The sequence below is a fragment of the Cinclus cinclus genome, chromosome 2, assembly GCF_963662255.1.
Source record: "Cinclus cinclus chromosome 2, bCinCin1.1, whole genome shotgun sequence".
Classification (NCBI taxonomy): domain Eukaryota; kingdom Metazoa; phylum Chordata; class Aves; order Passeriformes; family Cinclidae; genus Cinclus; species Cinclus cinclus.
In genome coordinates, this window is record NC_085047.1 from 32,893,498 (window position 1) to 32,907,994 (window position 14,497).

The 14,497-nt window shown below is 44.4% G+C and overlaps 1 protein-coding gene and 1 long non-coding RNA gene across 4 annotated transcripts; one reads left to right on the forward strand and one right to left on the reverse strand.

Moving 5' to 3' along the window:
• The first annotated feature begins 1,346 nt into the window (after positions 1 to 1,346).
• LOC134041151 (uncharacterized) lies at positions 1,347 to 5,479 on the forward strand. Its single transcript, XR_009932950.1, has 2 exons — positions 1,347 to 1,523; positions 4,067 to 5,479. It is a non-coding gene; the product is annotated as an uncharacterized LOC134041151 (long non-coding RNA).
• On the reverse strand, positions 2,389 to 14,127 carry CLNS1A (chloride nucleotide-sensitive channel 1A). Of its 3 annotated transcripts, none has more exons than XM_062487464.1 (7): positions 13,979 to 14,127; positions 11,252 to 11,388; positions 8,952 to 9,059; positions 8,106 to 8,216; positions 7,490 to 7,663; positions 5,004 to 5,080; positions 2,389 to 2,450 (listed from the first exon to the last, which is right to left on the reverse strand). In XM_062487464.1, the coding sequence occupies exons 1-6, from the start codon at positions 14,125 to 14,127 to the stop codon at positions 5,013 to 5,015; spliced, it is 747 nt and encodes a 248-aa protein (XP_062343448.1). In that variant the 3' UTR covers positions 2,389 to 2,450; positions 5,004 to 5,012. The 3 variants fall into 3 exon arrangements, with proteins under 3 accessions (XP_062343448.1, XP_062343447.1, XP_062343449.1); XM_062487463.1 differs by having other exon boundaries at positions 2,397 to 2,450; positions 4,996 to 5,080; XM_062487465.1 differs by lacking the exons at positions 2,389 to 2,450; positions 7,490 to 7,663 and having other exon boundaries at positions 5,013 to 5,080; positions 13,979 to 14,097.
• Between the last annotated feature and the right edge of the window lie 370 nt (positions 14,128 to 14,497).

Sequence of the window (14,497 nt, forward strand, 5' to 3'; positions counted from 1 at the left end):
ATATACAAACCTACAGGCAGCCAAGATTTGTTAGATTAGAGACCCTACTTCGACATCATTTTTCATGGCCTGCAAAAGAAAAGTCCATAAAGTGAAGAGGTCAGATCAGATCTGACTTCTCCATGTCTGCCTTGTTTATTTTGGCACAACATATAGTTTAAAAGAATTGGTACAAATCTAGATGACTAACAAGTAGCTGCTGTATTTTTAGGCACTAGAATATATATATTTTTAAATCACTAGGAATTAGACAAGCCTGAAATTGACTAAATTAATGGAAAAGAAAAGAAAAAAAAAACAGAAGTAGCAGAAATAATAAAAACTAAACATAAGCTAGGAACTGGAGAATTTAACTGGTTTTGGTAGTGCAGACAAAAAGGAGTATTTTACATTTGAGGTAACGAATGCTCATGAAGTCCAGAACACTTGTACACAGCCTAAATACAAAGTTTTACTGAAAATAAAACTTGTCAATCCACACAAGACACTTCTCAATGCTACCTTCAGCATTTGTTTCCACCTCACCTCAAGGAATCTTGCTGCATTGATTTTACTGGAAGCATTACTAGATAATTGCTGCTGGAGCTCCACATTAGTACAACACAAATTCTGGATCTAGTGAGAGTCCCAAGAGGAACTGTGAACAGTCCACCTGCCCTGGAGTTAACTGCCCATCTGCCAGGGTATGTTTAATGTGGAAAACAACAGAAACACCACATTCCAACCCAGATTTATACACACTAAGAAAACCCCACCAGTCTGCTTCAACAGTGAATAGTGACTTCGAATTCAATGAGCCTTTTGCCTCAGTTGTGGTGCCAGTAAGAGTTTTACCTGTTCCAAAATCTCACCACACCAAGATTTTCCAAACACCAGTGCAAAAAGCAACTCTGTATCTTTTGTAACTCTGAATCCCTAACAAAAACAGGCACACACTCACATGAATACATTAGTATGTATACAAAGGGGCTGGTGAAGGTATTCCTGTAGAATGTCTTGTTGCATAACATGCTGAATTACCTCATTTATTCAGCTACATCAATAGTTTACAGCACTGTTAAAACATCCCTAATTTGACTGGCATTCCTAACAAATATTCAACGAAGAGTGGTTATAATTATCACGTACCTTGGAACCAAATCACATCCTAACGTGTAAGCAGAGTGTAGGACCAGTAAACAGTTCATAAACCAACATCTCCCATCCTCCCTCTCCCCTTCCATATTTCCCCCCCCCCCCCCCCCCCCCCCCAAAAATCACATGTCAACTTCAAAGCAAAAGAAAATGGAGGAAGTTTGGTCCAGACTTTCATTTCAGTACTAGGGGAAGAGAACAACAACCTGAATTTGCTGATGTTTCCCAATAGTAAAATCACCACCCAGCAGAGAGATGAAAACAGAAAAGCTCCAGCAGGACCAACATCTTGGCAATCTAAAGCTGGGTTCCTAAGTCTGGGATGTGTCTGACTAAGTCTGTCACAGGCAGACTCTGCAAATGCTCTGCCCTTTTATCTTCACATCCAGGTAAATGATGAAAATGGCTTTGGTTTCACTAAAGATTTTTTTGTTAGAGAGTTCTGAAACTCAAGGGCTCAAGCTGCTTGCTGAAGTAAAGGAGGGAGAACTGCAACAGTGAGCTGGTTGTGAGATACAAAAATCTTAGTTTATTTAACAATGTTAACATTTAATACAAAGACACAAACCAGTTCTCTTTGACCGGGCCTTACAGACTTCATTCCATCTCCTCTGCCACCCAAGCTCAGCTCTCAGAGAAATGAAAGGGATAGCACTGAAATGATAAAGCCAGTTACATGAGGGGGTTTTAATTTAGCTTTTCTTTTAATCCTTGGCCAACCCTATTTCCTTTTAGTTGTAACATTTCTATTCCCATTTCTCCTTCCCATTTCTCTCTTCACCCAATGACAGGTAAAAAAATATGGAAAATTCTAGGACAATCTAAAATACTGTTCCACTCACAGTTTTATTTCTGAAGTCCTAGAATCCCTACAAAGGCTTCTTTAAAAGGCTAGAGAGTTAGGTCAGAGAGACTGTGGCTGCCCCATCCCTGGAAGTGTTCACAGCCAGGTTAGGATGGGGTCCTGAGCAACCTGATCTACTCAATGGCACCCATGCCCATGGCAGGTGGGGTTGGAACCAGATGATCTTTAAGGTCTGTTCCAACACAAATCATTCTGTGATTCTATGAAATGACCCCTGATTAGCCCCATTCAAGCGTTGGATGCAAGAGGTTTTGTTGTTTTTGTTTATTTTGTTGTTTTATTTAAATAACCCCATAGTGGTCACAAATGTCAAACCCTGTTTTAAACATCTCTACAAGCATTTATAGACCTAGATGTCTAAAGTCAGGTCATTAAAAGAAAGGTTAACTCCCGATAGTCACTGCAATGCCTTCGGTTTTACAGCTTAATCTGGAAGTGCCACAAGAGGAATCTGAAAGACACAAGACACCCAAGTTTACATAATTGGCATCAAAATAAGAGGTTATTAAGGGTCACAGAGTAGCAGCTATCTGTTGGTTGCAGTCAGAGGACAGCACTTTACTACAAGCCCATGAATGTTCAGAAGGGCTGAGCCTCTTTGCCTTTGGCAGCAGCTCTAACTCGGGTCAGCTAAGGACTGCATGTGCTCACAGCAGGCACCAGGATGCCCTGGCAGACCCTGCTGCACCCACACGCAGACATACCAGTTGCTTCAGAACAATTGCTGCAGCCTCGTGATGCCACAGACAAAACACCACTGATTACAGGAACACCGGAAATGTCCTGCACTTGCTGTCCTGCCAGCAAGTCTTCCAGGAGCTTCAGCAGGAGACTGTCACATCTCATTTGTGTGGCACACAACATGAGCATCACACAAGGGCATTGTTTGGGAGGCAGAACAGCACACTGTTCTCCAAGGGATCACCAATGAGATGTTCCTGTAGATCATTTTGCAGTTCAGGAGGTCCAAAGGGACAAGCTGCTCCATGGAATACCACAAGACCACAGAAGCTCCCTCTCCACCCCTACATACAGAGTGTAGAGCCAAGCCACCCTCTGAGCAAGGTGATCAGCACAGACCTCCAAGAGCTGTCCATGTCACTTTCTGCCTTCAAATCCTTGTCGCTGCCTTAGATCCTGGATTCCTAAACATCCTTAAATTACATCCACACACTCAGGCTGGCGGTTACTCTAAAAAGGGCCATCCCAAACTGGTACCTGGAGTGATGTCACTTCAGCACCTGACACTGCATATGCAGGTCACTTGATCTGCTCTGACACGGATTGCTGTGATCAGCACAAGCAGAAGCACAGGAAGAAATCCTCTCCAGTCACCTCTCATGACTTTCATCTCCCACAGCCACATGCTGTACCATGGAAGGCAGAGTAATAATTCCACTAACCAATGCTACTTCTTACTCGGTGTATTTTGCCCTTTTCTACAAGAATAGTCTACAACACTTCCACCAGCAATTTCAGACTTCTTAGAGATCTGCTATCAGCTACTAACTCTCCTTAATCCAGTTAAATTTTAACCAGGATAATAGATAAAGCAGTCAAATTTGAATATTTCAACAGCATGACTTTTTTTTAATAAACCATTGACCAAAGTAATCTTGGAGATGGAGTCATCAGAGCCTAAATTTACATTCACTCACTAAGAGGCAGCTGATCTACAGCTAAAGGCTTTTCTCTGATTTTTAAGTGTGTTCTTTACCAAACTGGAGGACCATCCAATGGCAGGACAACCAGTATCTAGATTTTGGATTTTTTAAGAACTCTTCTGTTCTGTGAAGTGTTTCCCAGGGTAGAAATGCAACTACAGAAGTCTGAGCTCTTACACCAGACAATAAATACCAATTCAGGAGCAGTGGCAGTGGTGGAGGTCAGTAAGAGAATACAAGACTACTCTGAGACTTTCAGAACTGCAGCAGCAAAGAAAAATAAGCAACAGAGGAGGAATGCAGCTGTGGAGCACCCTTCCACAACAGCCCTCCTCAGGGACTGCAGCCTCTTTCTTTGTGACACTCTAATCCCTAATCAACTACTTTCCCACTTTTCTTTCAGTGAGTCACACTCCTTTTTGTGTCCCTTTCCTCCTTCCTCCCCTGAGCTTTTGGCTGCCTGCTCCACAGCTGCTCTCTCTGGCATTTCAAGTGGGATAGCTGGACATTCACTTTAAGGTAAGAGCTGTCAGTCTCCCTTCTGAGATAGGCAGAAGAACTGGGACAACACAGCACCCCTTGAGCAGCACATACAAACTGAGCACTGCTGAAGCAAGGGTGGCATCACAACCCCACTGTGCCTGTGCATTTCTAAAAATAGTCCCAGAAAAAGCTGTTCTTCCTCTCCCTCCCAGCACCAGCGAGGAACCACTGGCACATCCTGTAATGCTACTAAGAGGAGAAAAGCAACAGGTGATGGAAGAAAAGGGATTGCTCTGGCACAACCTCCTGAGCAGGGTGTTCTCTCTAAGTTGTTCACTCCCGAGAGCAATCCCATCTGGACAGCTCAGAAACTTTACCAGGAACTGTTCCTGCTCTGCTTATAAAGAAGGAAGAGCCGGACTTGCAGTGCTGTGAAGTGTCCTGCCCCCCTGAACAGCCAGGGAAATCCTACACACAAAGGTCAAAACAACAGATACTAAAGACAGTAACTTCCCAGGGATGCCTCCAGTGTTCATGTGTCAGCATCTAAGAACCTCTGAGATCAGACAATTCATAAACCAACTAAAAGGCTGACCTATCTTCCAGACAGGCACATCCACGCTGATTGCCTCTGCAGGGTAATAGTTTATATCAACAGGCATTTTGGCACAGATCATTAAACATCTTTCTACATTTGTGGCAACTACAGCTCCCTTTTCCTTCTTCTATATCACCATCATCCTGATATCATGAGACACTTCCTGTAGAATCACACAAATACACAAATTACAGAGAGGGAAGGCTCTGCAGGACTGAAAAGCATTGATGTGAGAAGTCAGAAGAACTTACAGCAGTACCTGTCCTCCTCAGTGATCAACTTCGGCGTCTTCAAACTGCCCTGCAACTACTGGTGCTACATCCACCTCCATCCCATCTGAAAAAAACAGACAGTGCTCCATAAACAAGCGGATGAGGGATGACGTTTTCACGGGAAAGAGAGCAGATGCCCTCTGCTGACAAGAGGTGGCCAGGACAGAAAACCCCTTCACTGAACTTCGGAAAGCAGCCTAAGGAAACACTGGTGAGCTCACAAGTTTCTCGGTTTGCTCCAGCTCTGTCAGTCACTTAGAGATGTCACCAGTTCCTACAACCTCATCTCACCCTGCCTTATTAAAAGACTTCAACACTGGATTTTAACTATTTCATGTTTTAAATGAAGTTTTGGTGCAACAAATGGCATGATTCCTTTGAATAACTTTACTTGAGCAGAAAGAAGCTGTATCCTGTTCTGAAACAATCACTGAAAATAAAGAAAAATTGCCCTATGCCACAATATATATAAAAATATAAAAAATAAGTTAACTCAAAAAATAATTGAATCTGAGCACCCCTGGAGATATTTATAATTCCAGCAAACCAAGGAGCAGTACTGTAGCAAATAAGATTAGGAAAGTAAACGAAACTGATGAAGATGGCTCTGAGACACATGACATACTTGCTGTTCAATTTATATTCATTTCTGGAATTTTGGGATTCAGAAACCTAACTAAATTTTCAAACAAAGGGCACAGCTGAAACAGGAGCCCATCACCTATTGTTGTCTTTACATAAATTTATTCAAAATTGCAGAACAAAGACAGCCTGAAAACAACTGACAAAACAAGTAAGATTAAAAACCTCTCCCTGTGGATGAGAACAAATTAGTTATTTTCTAGAAATCCACAACTGCTGCATCATTTTCAATCTTTCAAAAGCGTAAGGGCATATAAAAATCACTGCAATTTATATATATAAAAAAGAAGCAATGCTACTAAACTACTTCCTTGTTCTTCTCTCAGATAATACATTGGTCTAATGAAAACAGTACACAGAAAAGACAGAGTCTGCGAAATTAGATGATTTTCCCTGAACAGAAAAGAAATTTTACTCCTTAAATACATATTTGAACAATCAACAGAATTAAGAGACAGCATCCTTCAGAAAAATAGATCTTTTATAATAAATCTGTTTCAGTGTGTTTAACTATTCAGAATTCACCCTGAACTCTGTTAAGATAATTGTTAATTTGTAACCTAGAGTATCAGGAAAAAAAACAAAATCAAAACCCAAATAAAAACTACAACTCATTTAAAGTAGAAACTGCTTCCTAACCCTGGTGTAGACTGGTAAATTTCATTTTTTTAAAATCCTAAGTCAACTTCACTTCACCACTGTTCCAGAAAATCATACCAGGAAGAATCAAGTGTTCTTAACACTGAAGTGCTCACTCTTTAACAGAGCACAGCAGCCAACACGGTGCCCATAGGGCCAAAGGCATGTGGGTGATCCCTGACCTTCTGCAGTGAGGTATCACCCACAGCATTGCACTCGCTCGGTCCTGGTTTATGGATTAGCCAAACTGGAGAACCACCACTTCCATATCACAGAACCATAGAATGGTTTGGGTTGGAAGGGCCCTTGCAGCCATGGACAGGGACACCTTCCACTAGAACACTTTGATCAAAGCCCCATCCAGCCTGGTCTTGAACACTTCCAGGGATGGGGCATCCACAGCTTCTCTGGACAAGTGGCTCACCATCCCCATGGTAAAAAATCTCTCCTTTTATCATGCGAGTCTCACCTCCTTTGATTTGAAACCATTCCCCCTTGTCCTACAGCAAGTGGCCTTACCAAAAAATCTGTCCCCATCTTTAAGTACTGAAAGGCCTCAGTTAAATCTCCCCAGAGCCTTGTTTTTTCTAGGCTGAACAACCCCAATTCTCTCAGCCTGTTTCCACAGCAGAGGTGCTCCAGACTCCTGATCATCTTCATGACCTACTCTGGACTCATTCCAGTAGGTCCATATCCCATTATGAGGACCCCAGAGCTGGATGCAGCACTCCAGGTGGGGCCTCACCAGAGTGGAGCAGAGGGGCAGATTCCTCTCCCTCACCATGCTGGCCACGCTCCTTTGGATACAGCCTAGGACATGGTTGGTGTTCTGGGCTGCGAGTGCACACTGGTGCACCCCAAGGTTATGTCCAACTTTTCATCCACCAGCACCCCCAGGTCCTTTTTGGCAGGGCTGCTCTTTAATCCCTTCCTCTCCCAGTCTGTGTTGATACTGGGAGTTGCCCCAACACAGGTGCAGCACCTTGCACTTGGCCTTGTTGAACCTCATGAAGTTCCCATGGACCCAACCCTCAAGTTTGTCCAGGACCCTCTGGATAGCATCCCCATCCTTCTGGAGTGTCAAGCACACCTCTCAGCTTGGTGTCTGCAAACTTGCTGAGGGTGCACTCAATCCCACTGGCTGTGTCATTGATGAAGACATATTGTTTAGTGAAACAAAAGCATGTCTTACCTTCAAACTCCCTTATAGAGTCCTCTGTTCTCACTCCAGCCATGTTGTACTGGGTACTGACAGACTGGGCTAACATGCCTTCTAACCTCTCCAGCGTGGCCTGGCCTTCTGCAGTTAAATGTGACAATCCCTCTTCATATGTGTAAAAGCTCGGGATGTCACCTTGTTCTAGCTCTGCAAAAACAAGTTTATGTTTATCAGACCTAAATTTAGGAGCCAGAAACATGCAGAGGTTGAGGAACAGGGGAGCAGCTGGACAAATTATGCTCAGATTAAGTAACTGAGATTAAAAAGTTGCTTGCATCAGGTACAGGATACACACAGCAATGTGAACTGACCACACAGCAGCACGGGCACTGAACCTGGGCTAGCACAGCCACTGGGAACGGGAAAGGCTGCCCTTTGTGTCTGTGAACTTTGGAGAACCAAAACAATGCTTTTGCTGAATGCCTGTCATTTGTGACAGCTAAACTACAGGTTTTTTGCAGATTTATGAATTTCTGTACTGAGCCTGTGACAAAAGGGATGCTTAGGCAAGATGAGTAATAAACAATTATGACAAATACCAGGTATCCAAGTGCTGGCAGGTATTTCAAAAGAAGCAACTGTTACCAACCACGGGCTTCAACATCGTACTCGTCCCCTTCGTAGTCGTTGTCTGAGTCCTCATCCTCCGGGTCTGGGTGCAGGGCCTGGCACTCACACATCGCTGAGAACATGGCTTCCACTGCAGGAACACAAGTGAACACAAACCTCCACCAACAGCCCAAAGCAATGGGCAAGAAACCTGACTCCAAGTGATCAGAGGGAGTCAGAATACTCCTTTAGCAGAACCACTAGTGAATTCATATTTGAAGACATCATCCAACAAGCCACAAGCCGTGTAAGAAACACACCAGGTTTCAGAGATCCAGCCTGGTACTTTAGCCTCTTAATAGCACTTTTGCATTATTTCATTGATGATACAGGTTTATCTCTGGTTATCTACTGTGGTTACCTACTGCACGAATCCTTGCAGCATCTCATCCATCAGATTCCTAAAACTTGAATCCAACTGTAAGCTCTACACTGCACAGGATATGACAGCTTTCCAGTGCAGTGTCAGGGAATTAGGATGTTTCTAATGAAATTGTCACTGACACAAGTATTGCTGAATTCCTAATTAAAAATACATTTCCCATATATATTCCCTTCAAACATATATAAGCGAGATTATCCACATTGTGTATTTATACTCAAAAGTATCTGGTTTAAAGCACTGGAACTTCCCTTGAGAAGCAGCTGCTTGAAAGAGTCATTCTTCAAGCCAGATAAAACAATTTGCTTTGTTCTTTCTAGCGCACAGGAATCAAGTCACTAGAGAAGGACACTGAAGGATCACAGTATTTCCATCTCTACATCCAAATGTCTTCCACATATAACGAGGACTTCAAAGTAAAACACAATTCCCATTCACACTTACAGGCTGATTTGTCGCTAGGTACGAATCTGAATTCCGCAATTGGTTCAACATCATCATCGCTGTCATCCTCCTCCCCCCCTTCAGTCATGGGAGCCTCTTTTGTCTCCTCTTTAAAGAAATCAAAGAAATTGAAACATTTAGAAGAAACATGCTTATTTTGCTTGAAAAAAATCACATTTCTTTATTCTTTCAGGAACACAGACATAATCAAATCAGGAACAACCTAAGAGAGGTACAAAACCTCCACTCTGGTCTCCCAAAAAAGCCCTATGAGACTCCAAGACCCAGATGGATGTATGAGGCCCTCTCATAGCACCTCAACAACACTCACAATACATGTGAAAACTTCTGCTTATAACTGCTTATAACTTAAGGAGTAAAGATTTCTGTACTGGTCACGCAATGTATTAAAGTATTCCAGGAAAATGGCCTGATTCTTATTAAAAACCACAGTGCTCTAAACCCCCCAATTCAGAATTGTTATCATTTTTTAAATCACATGGATTTTTCTATTACTGTCACACATTACTGTCACGAAATCAGCTAGCTTCCAGTGTGGCCCCTCAGAGGGGACTCTGCCATGTGCACAGGATCTCTGCTCCATTTCCAACATTCCTGGTCAGCCAGCAAGATGTCAGAAGCACAAACTGCATCCAGAGCCAGTGACAACTGCAGTGCTTCCTGACTTCTGTAGCCATGTACATGAATAAATAAGCATCAGTGTGGTGTTTTACTTTCTATGAATAAAACCCCACAAAAATGGCTGCAGTTCCTTGCTTCGGGGCTGGGGACACTGCACTGACAGCCTCAAAAGTGCACAATTACTTTCTACAGGAGAAGAGGCTGTGCCACTGAGAGTGGTTTTTAATCACACACAAAACTGGCACCACCAAGAATATGAAGATGCCAAGAAGCTGCCAGCCAGCTGCCCCAAAAATGAAGTGTGCAGGGAAGCTACCCAGTTCTTTTCCAACTGACACCCGCAGGCACTGCTTGTTACTGCTGAATCCAGCTCTTTGTTTTCAATGCAGTCAATCTCTGAGTGCTTTTTTCTGAAAAAGGGGTGAGGACAAGGCACGAATACGTAGAGAGCACACACAAAACTTTCAGAGGAAGAACACAATGTACCCTGCACAACTGAGAATGAAGACTCCTGAAGCCAACTAAGTGGAAAGGTTTAACACTATGCAGCAGTTAAAATTGTAGGCCAGGGCTAGACTTTGAGGAGTAAAACCTCCCTGCTGTGGAAGACTTACTGTAGGCAGAGTTAATATACTAAAAAAAAAAAATACCAACAAAAAATACCCATTAAAAAAATCAGTCTATTCAGGATTTCTAGATAAAGGTTTTCACAGGATATCTGTATTTTCAAATGCTATAACCAGAATTAATTTAAAAGCTACAAAGTATCTTTCTTCAGATGAGGGTCTTTTTTACTTCAAAATAACCACAGTTACAGGAAAATGAGGAAGAAGAACCAAGAGGTGTATGGAAATGTTCTCTTATTGTTTGTAGTGACAGACTGTCAGAGAATATTAGTAACATAAGAGAAAGAAATAATGAAGAACACTAATAGCTTAAAAGCATCTCCAGCTCCTCAGAGTCTTGTCATTACTTTCTGGATACATTAAAAAAAAAATTAAATGCCAGATTTCAACCTTTAGCTGTGATGACCAGTAGGCATGAAGAGGAAAAGGAGATCAGCTCAACACCTAACACTCATGCAATGCAGTTTTTGACACATTTCAAATATTAACAGGTCTGCCAGGAGAAAAAAAAAATAGATACATACAATCTTCATACAAACAAGGAAACAGGAATCTTGCTTTCTCTACATCAAAGCAAGAATGATCAAAAAGGTGGGTTTTAAAGCCTGGTAGCATGACCTATTGTCTTTTCTTGTTTGTATTTAACCAAGCTGTGGGAGAAAATGAATGAAAAGCTCCCTGGCTGTGAAACAACAGGAATTCATCGAGCCTGAAGAGGGCAGCAACATTAACATAAACTCAATAAAGAAAAAAAACTTACTCAGGATGGAATCACAGGGAGACTGGCAGAGGAACTAAATTGTTTAAAACAGTGTAAGAGGGCAGAGATGTGATTCTCAGCACCACAAGCTGGGAGCAGAACTGTAAAGAAGTGACTCTGAACAAATGCAAAGCTGTGTCTCTAAAACAACTATCCTTCAGGAAAATAAAAAAAGAATATACAAGCAATTACTTAAAATCAACCTTTCCTCCTTCTGAGGAGGAAATCCTGTCACTCAGGACCGCATGGCAGCAGCAAGCAACACTCCTCACCTTCGAACTTGGCGTTCACCATAATGTACAAGTGCTCCCTTGGGTAGGCACTCAGGTCCCTGGAGACGGCATGTAAACTTATGGTGGGGTAATCCAAGGAGAAGCCAACTCCAGAGTTTTCCAGCCAAGACAGGCGACTAACAAGGGAGGAACAAAAAGAAGAGACAAGTTAGAAACTAACAGAGGAATCCAAAGTGTCTGATTCACGCCAACCAACCCCAAAAGGTGAATAACTGTGGCCAAGGCACTTAGCCCACCCTGCGGGCATACACAGCCCTGGACCTGCCTGAACAGAACTTTGCAGCAGCATTAACTGATAGCTGAGGTAAAAGACACCTTTCCCTAAAGAATGTGAAGCTAAGAACCCTATGTATATCACAGCTTTATCACATCTGCACTAAATGCTGCATTTTCCTCTCCATTTTCTCCTCCCTGCAGATATCTATCATTCCAAAGACAACTACAGAGGTTCCAGAGTGTGATTTGTAACTTAAGCTATTAAATGTGGTTCTCCAAGACAAAGAGGACACTGAAAAGCAAGTCAGTGTCATAATTCCTAGAGGATTATAGACCTGATGTGGGTATAGCCTGTAAGCAGAAAAACAGACAGTAGAATTAAGTAGAAGAACAGCCAGTTCTGTGATCAGCAGAGCCAGGTTATAATTATTCCTCCACCCACAACTTATGTGCTACAGCCTCTGCTTTCCCCACTTTCACTGTCATCCCTAAGCACAGCAAAAGACAGCACAGGTTGTCATCACCAGGATGCTGCCTCCTTCATATCAGAACAATCAACATCTTTCTAGACACTGAGAAATCAAACTCCAGCTAGATTTGGGCGCCTATAATCAATGATGTCACAGAGTGAACAGAAATACTCAGGGCCAGAAAGTGAGACTTCCACCATTTGCAAAACTCAGCATTCACAAGCTTTTGTGGTGGGACAAAACCAATGGAAAGGTCACAGAAGACTCCTTGGTTTGGAAAATCTGGCTGAGAGCAAGACCTAGTGCAGTGGGAGCAAGAAATTAGTTTCCTAGCCTCAACTGTCCAGTCCTCAATGTTTACAGCTGCTAGTGGAGAGTCAGTACATGGATCAAGAGCCTCACTGTGCTCCTGGATGCCCCATTCTCCCACGACACTCCTGCAAACACTGGTGTTTTCTGTTCATCCCAACAAGTGACTCTGGTGAAAGCTCTGTGATGAAACACATGAAGAAGAAGAAGCTGGCAGACTGTAGGTGCCTCACACAAAAGTCTACTGAAAGCAACCTACAAAGAAAGTCAGCATTACATGTCCTCAGAGCAGGTACCCCACAAACAGAAGTCCTGGTAGCTGTAACCAAACTAAATAAAACAGTAAACAAAATTCCAGAGATTCCTCTCCAACACACCACTAACAAGCTCAGGTGGAGCAAAAGCTCCTCCAACAGTATTGGCCATTTCATAAAAGCTTCCTAGTCTGAGATTTTAAAAGACAATTCACTCTTCAGTGCACATTTTAAATTGTTTTCGTTCCAACAATGCTCTTCTGTTGCAGAATATATTATGAGTACCTTTCCATGGTTAAAGAAAATTACATTGTTTTAATCATCAAGCTGTCTCCCTGAGCTATACAATGCAGGGAAAACTGAAAGGAGACCATAAAGAGCTCAGATAACATCTTCCAGAATAACCAGACTGATTTCTGCCAAGTAAGAACAGTTTCCACGTGATTAATGCAACAGGAAAGACTTCACAGAACCAGAGTAGTTATTAACAGCAGAAACCCAACAGCCCTGCCTACTCCCCTGTCAAAAGAGGAGAGCTGCAGTGGTTTTAATTATAGAATGGTTTGGGTTGGAAAAGACTTGAAAGAGCTTCTAATTCCAATCCACCACCTTGGGCAGGACACCTTCCACTAGACTAGGATGCTCAGAGCCCCATCCAACCTGGCCTCAAACACTTCCAGGGATGGGAAATCCAGTGCTTCTCTAGGTAACCTGTGCCAGGGTCTCACCCAGCTCACAGCAAATAATTTCTCCTAGTAACTCAATTAACACTCTTTTTCAGTTTGAAGTCATTCCTCCTTGTCCCATCACTACTGCCACATCAGCTCCTGCCAAAGAGCCCCACTGTGGCCTCCCTTTCTAATACTGGGAGCGTGCCACGAGGTCTCCACACAACTTTCTCTTCTCCAGGCTGAACAACCTCAGCTTTCTCAGCCTGTCCTTAAAGCAGAGGTGGTCCAATCCCCTTATCAACTTCGTGGAGTCTGCTGGGCTTGCTCCAAAACTTCCAGATCCTTTTCCTGCTGGGGATTCCAGAGCTGGATGCAGCACTCCAGGTGGGGTCTCACAAGAGCATTGGGGCAGCATTTCCTCTCTTGCCCGGCTGGACAAGCCGCTTTTGTCGTGGTCCAGCTGCAAGCGCACATTTCTCCACCGCGCTGAGTTTTACAGAATGGTTTGGGTGGGAGGGAACCTTACAGCTATCTCGTTCCGAGGGACACCTCCCACTAGACCACGCTGCTGCTCCAAGTTCCATCCAGCCCAGTCCTGAACGTCCCAGCCAGCCGGGTCTCCGGCCGTGCCGCTCCCTCTTGCCCGGTGTAGAACAGCAGGAGCAGCGGGACGCCCCGCAGAGCCTCCCAGCCCCCGAGGGCTCCCCCTTCTCCCGAACCCCATCGCGGGCCCCTCAGGCCGTCAGGGCAGCCCCGAGGGGTCCCGGCCCCGCGTGTGCCCCGCACCTCTCGGCGATGTACAGGGTGCCGGTGCCCAGGCTGCGCCCCGCCAGCAGCGCCTCCGTGTCCGGCTGCTGGTGGCGGACGCCGTCGGCCGGCGGAGGGAAACGCTTGAGGAAGCTCATGGCGCCATCGCCGCCTCCCTGCTCCACCATCGCGGCCGCCGGAAGCGGAACGCGCCGCTCTGTGATGCGCTTCCGCCGGGAACGCGATGGCACTGCCCCGGGATGGGATGGCAGTGTCCAGGGACGGGATGGCAGTGTCCAGGGACGGGATGGCAGTGTCACAGGACGGGATGGCACTGCCCCGGGATGGGATGGCAGTGTCCAGGGACGGGATGGCACTGCCCCGGGATGGGATGGCAGTGTCCAGGGACGGGATGGCAGTGTCACAGGACGGGATGGCACTGCCCCGGGATGGGATGGCACTGCCCCGGGATGGGATGGCAGTGTCACAGGATGGGATGGCACTGTCACAGGACGGGATGGCACTGCGCCCCGGGATAGGATGGCACTGCCCGGGGAT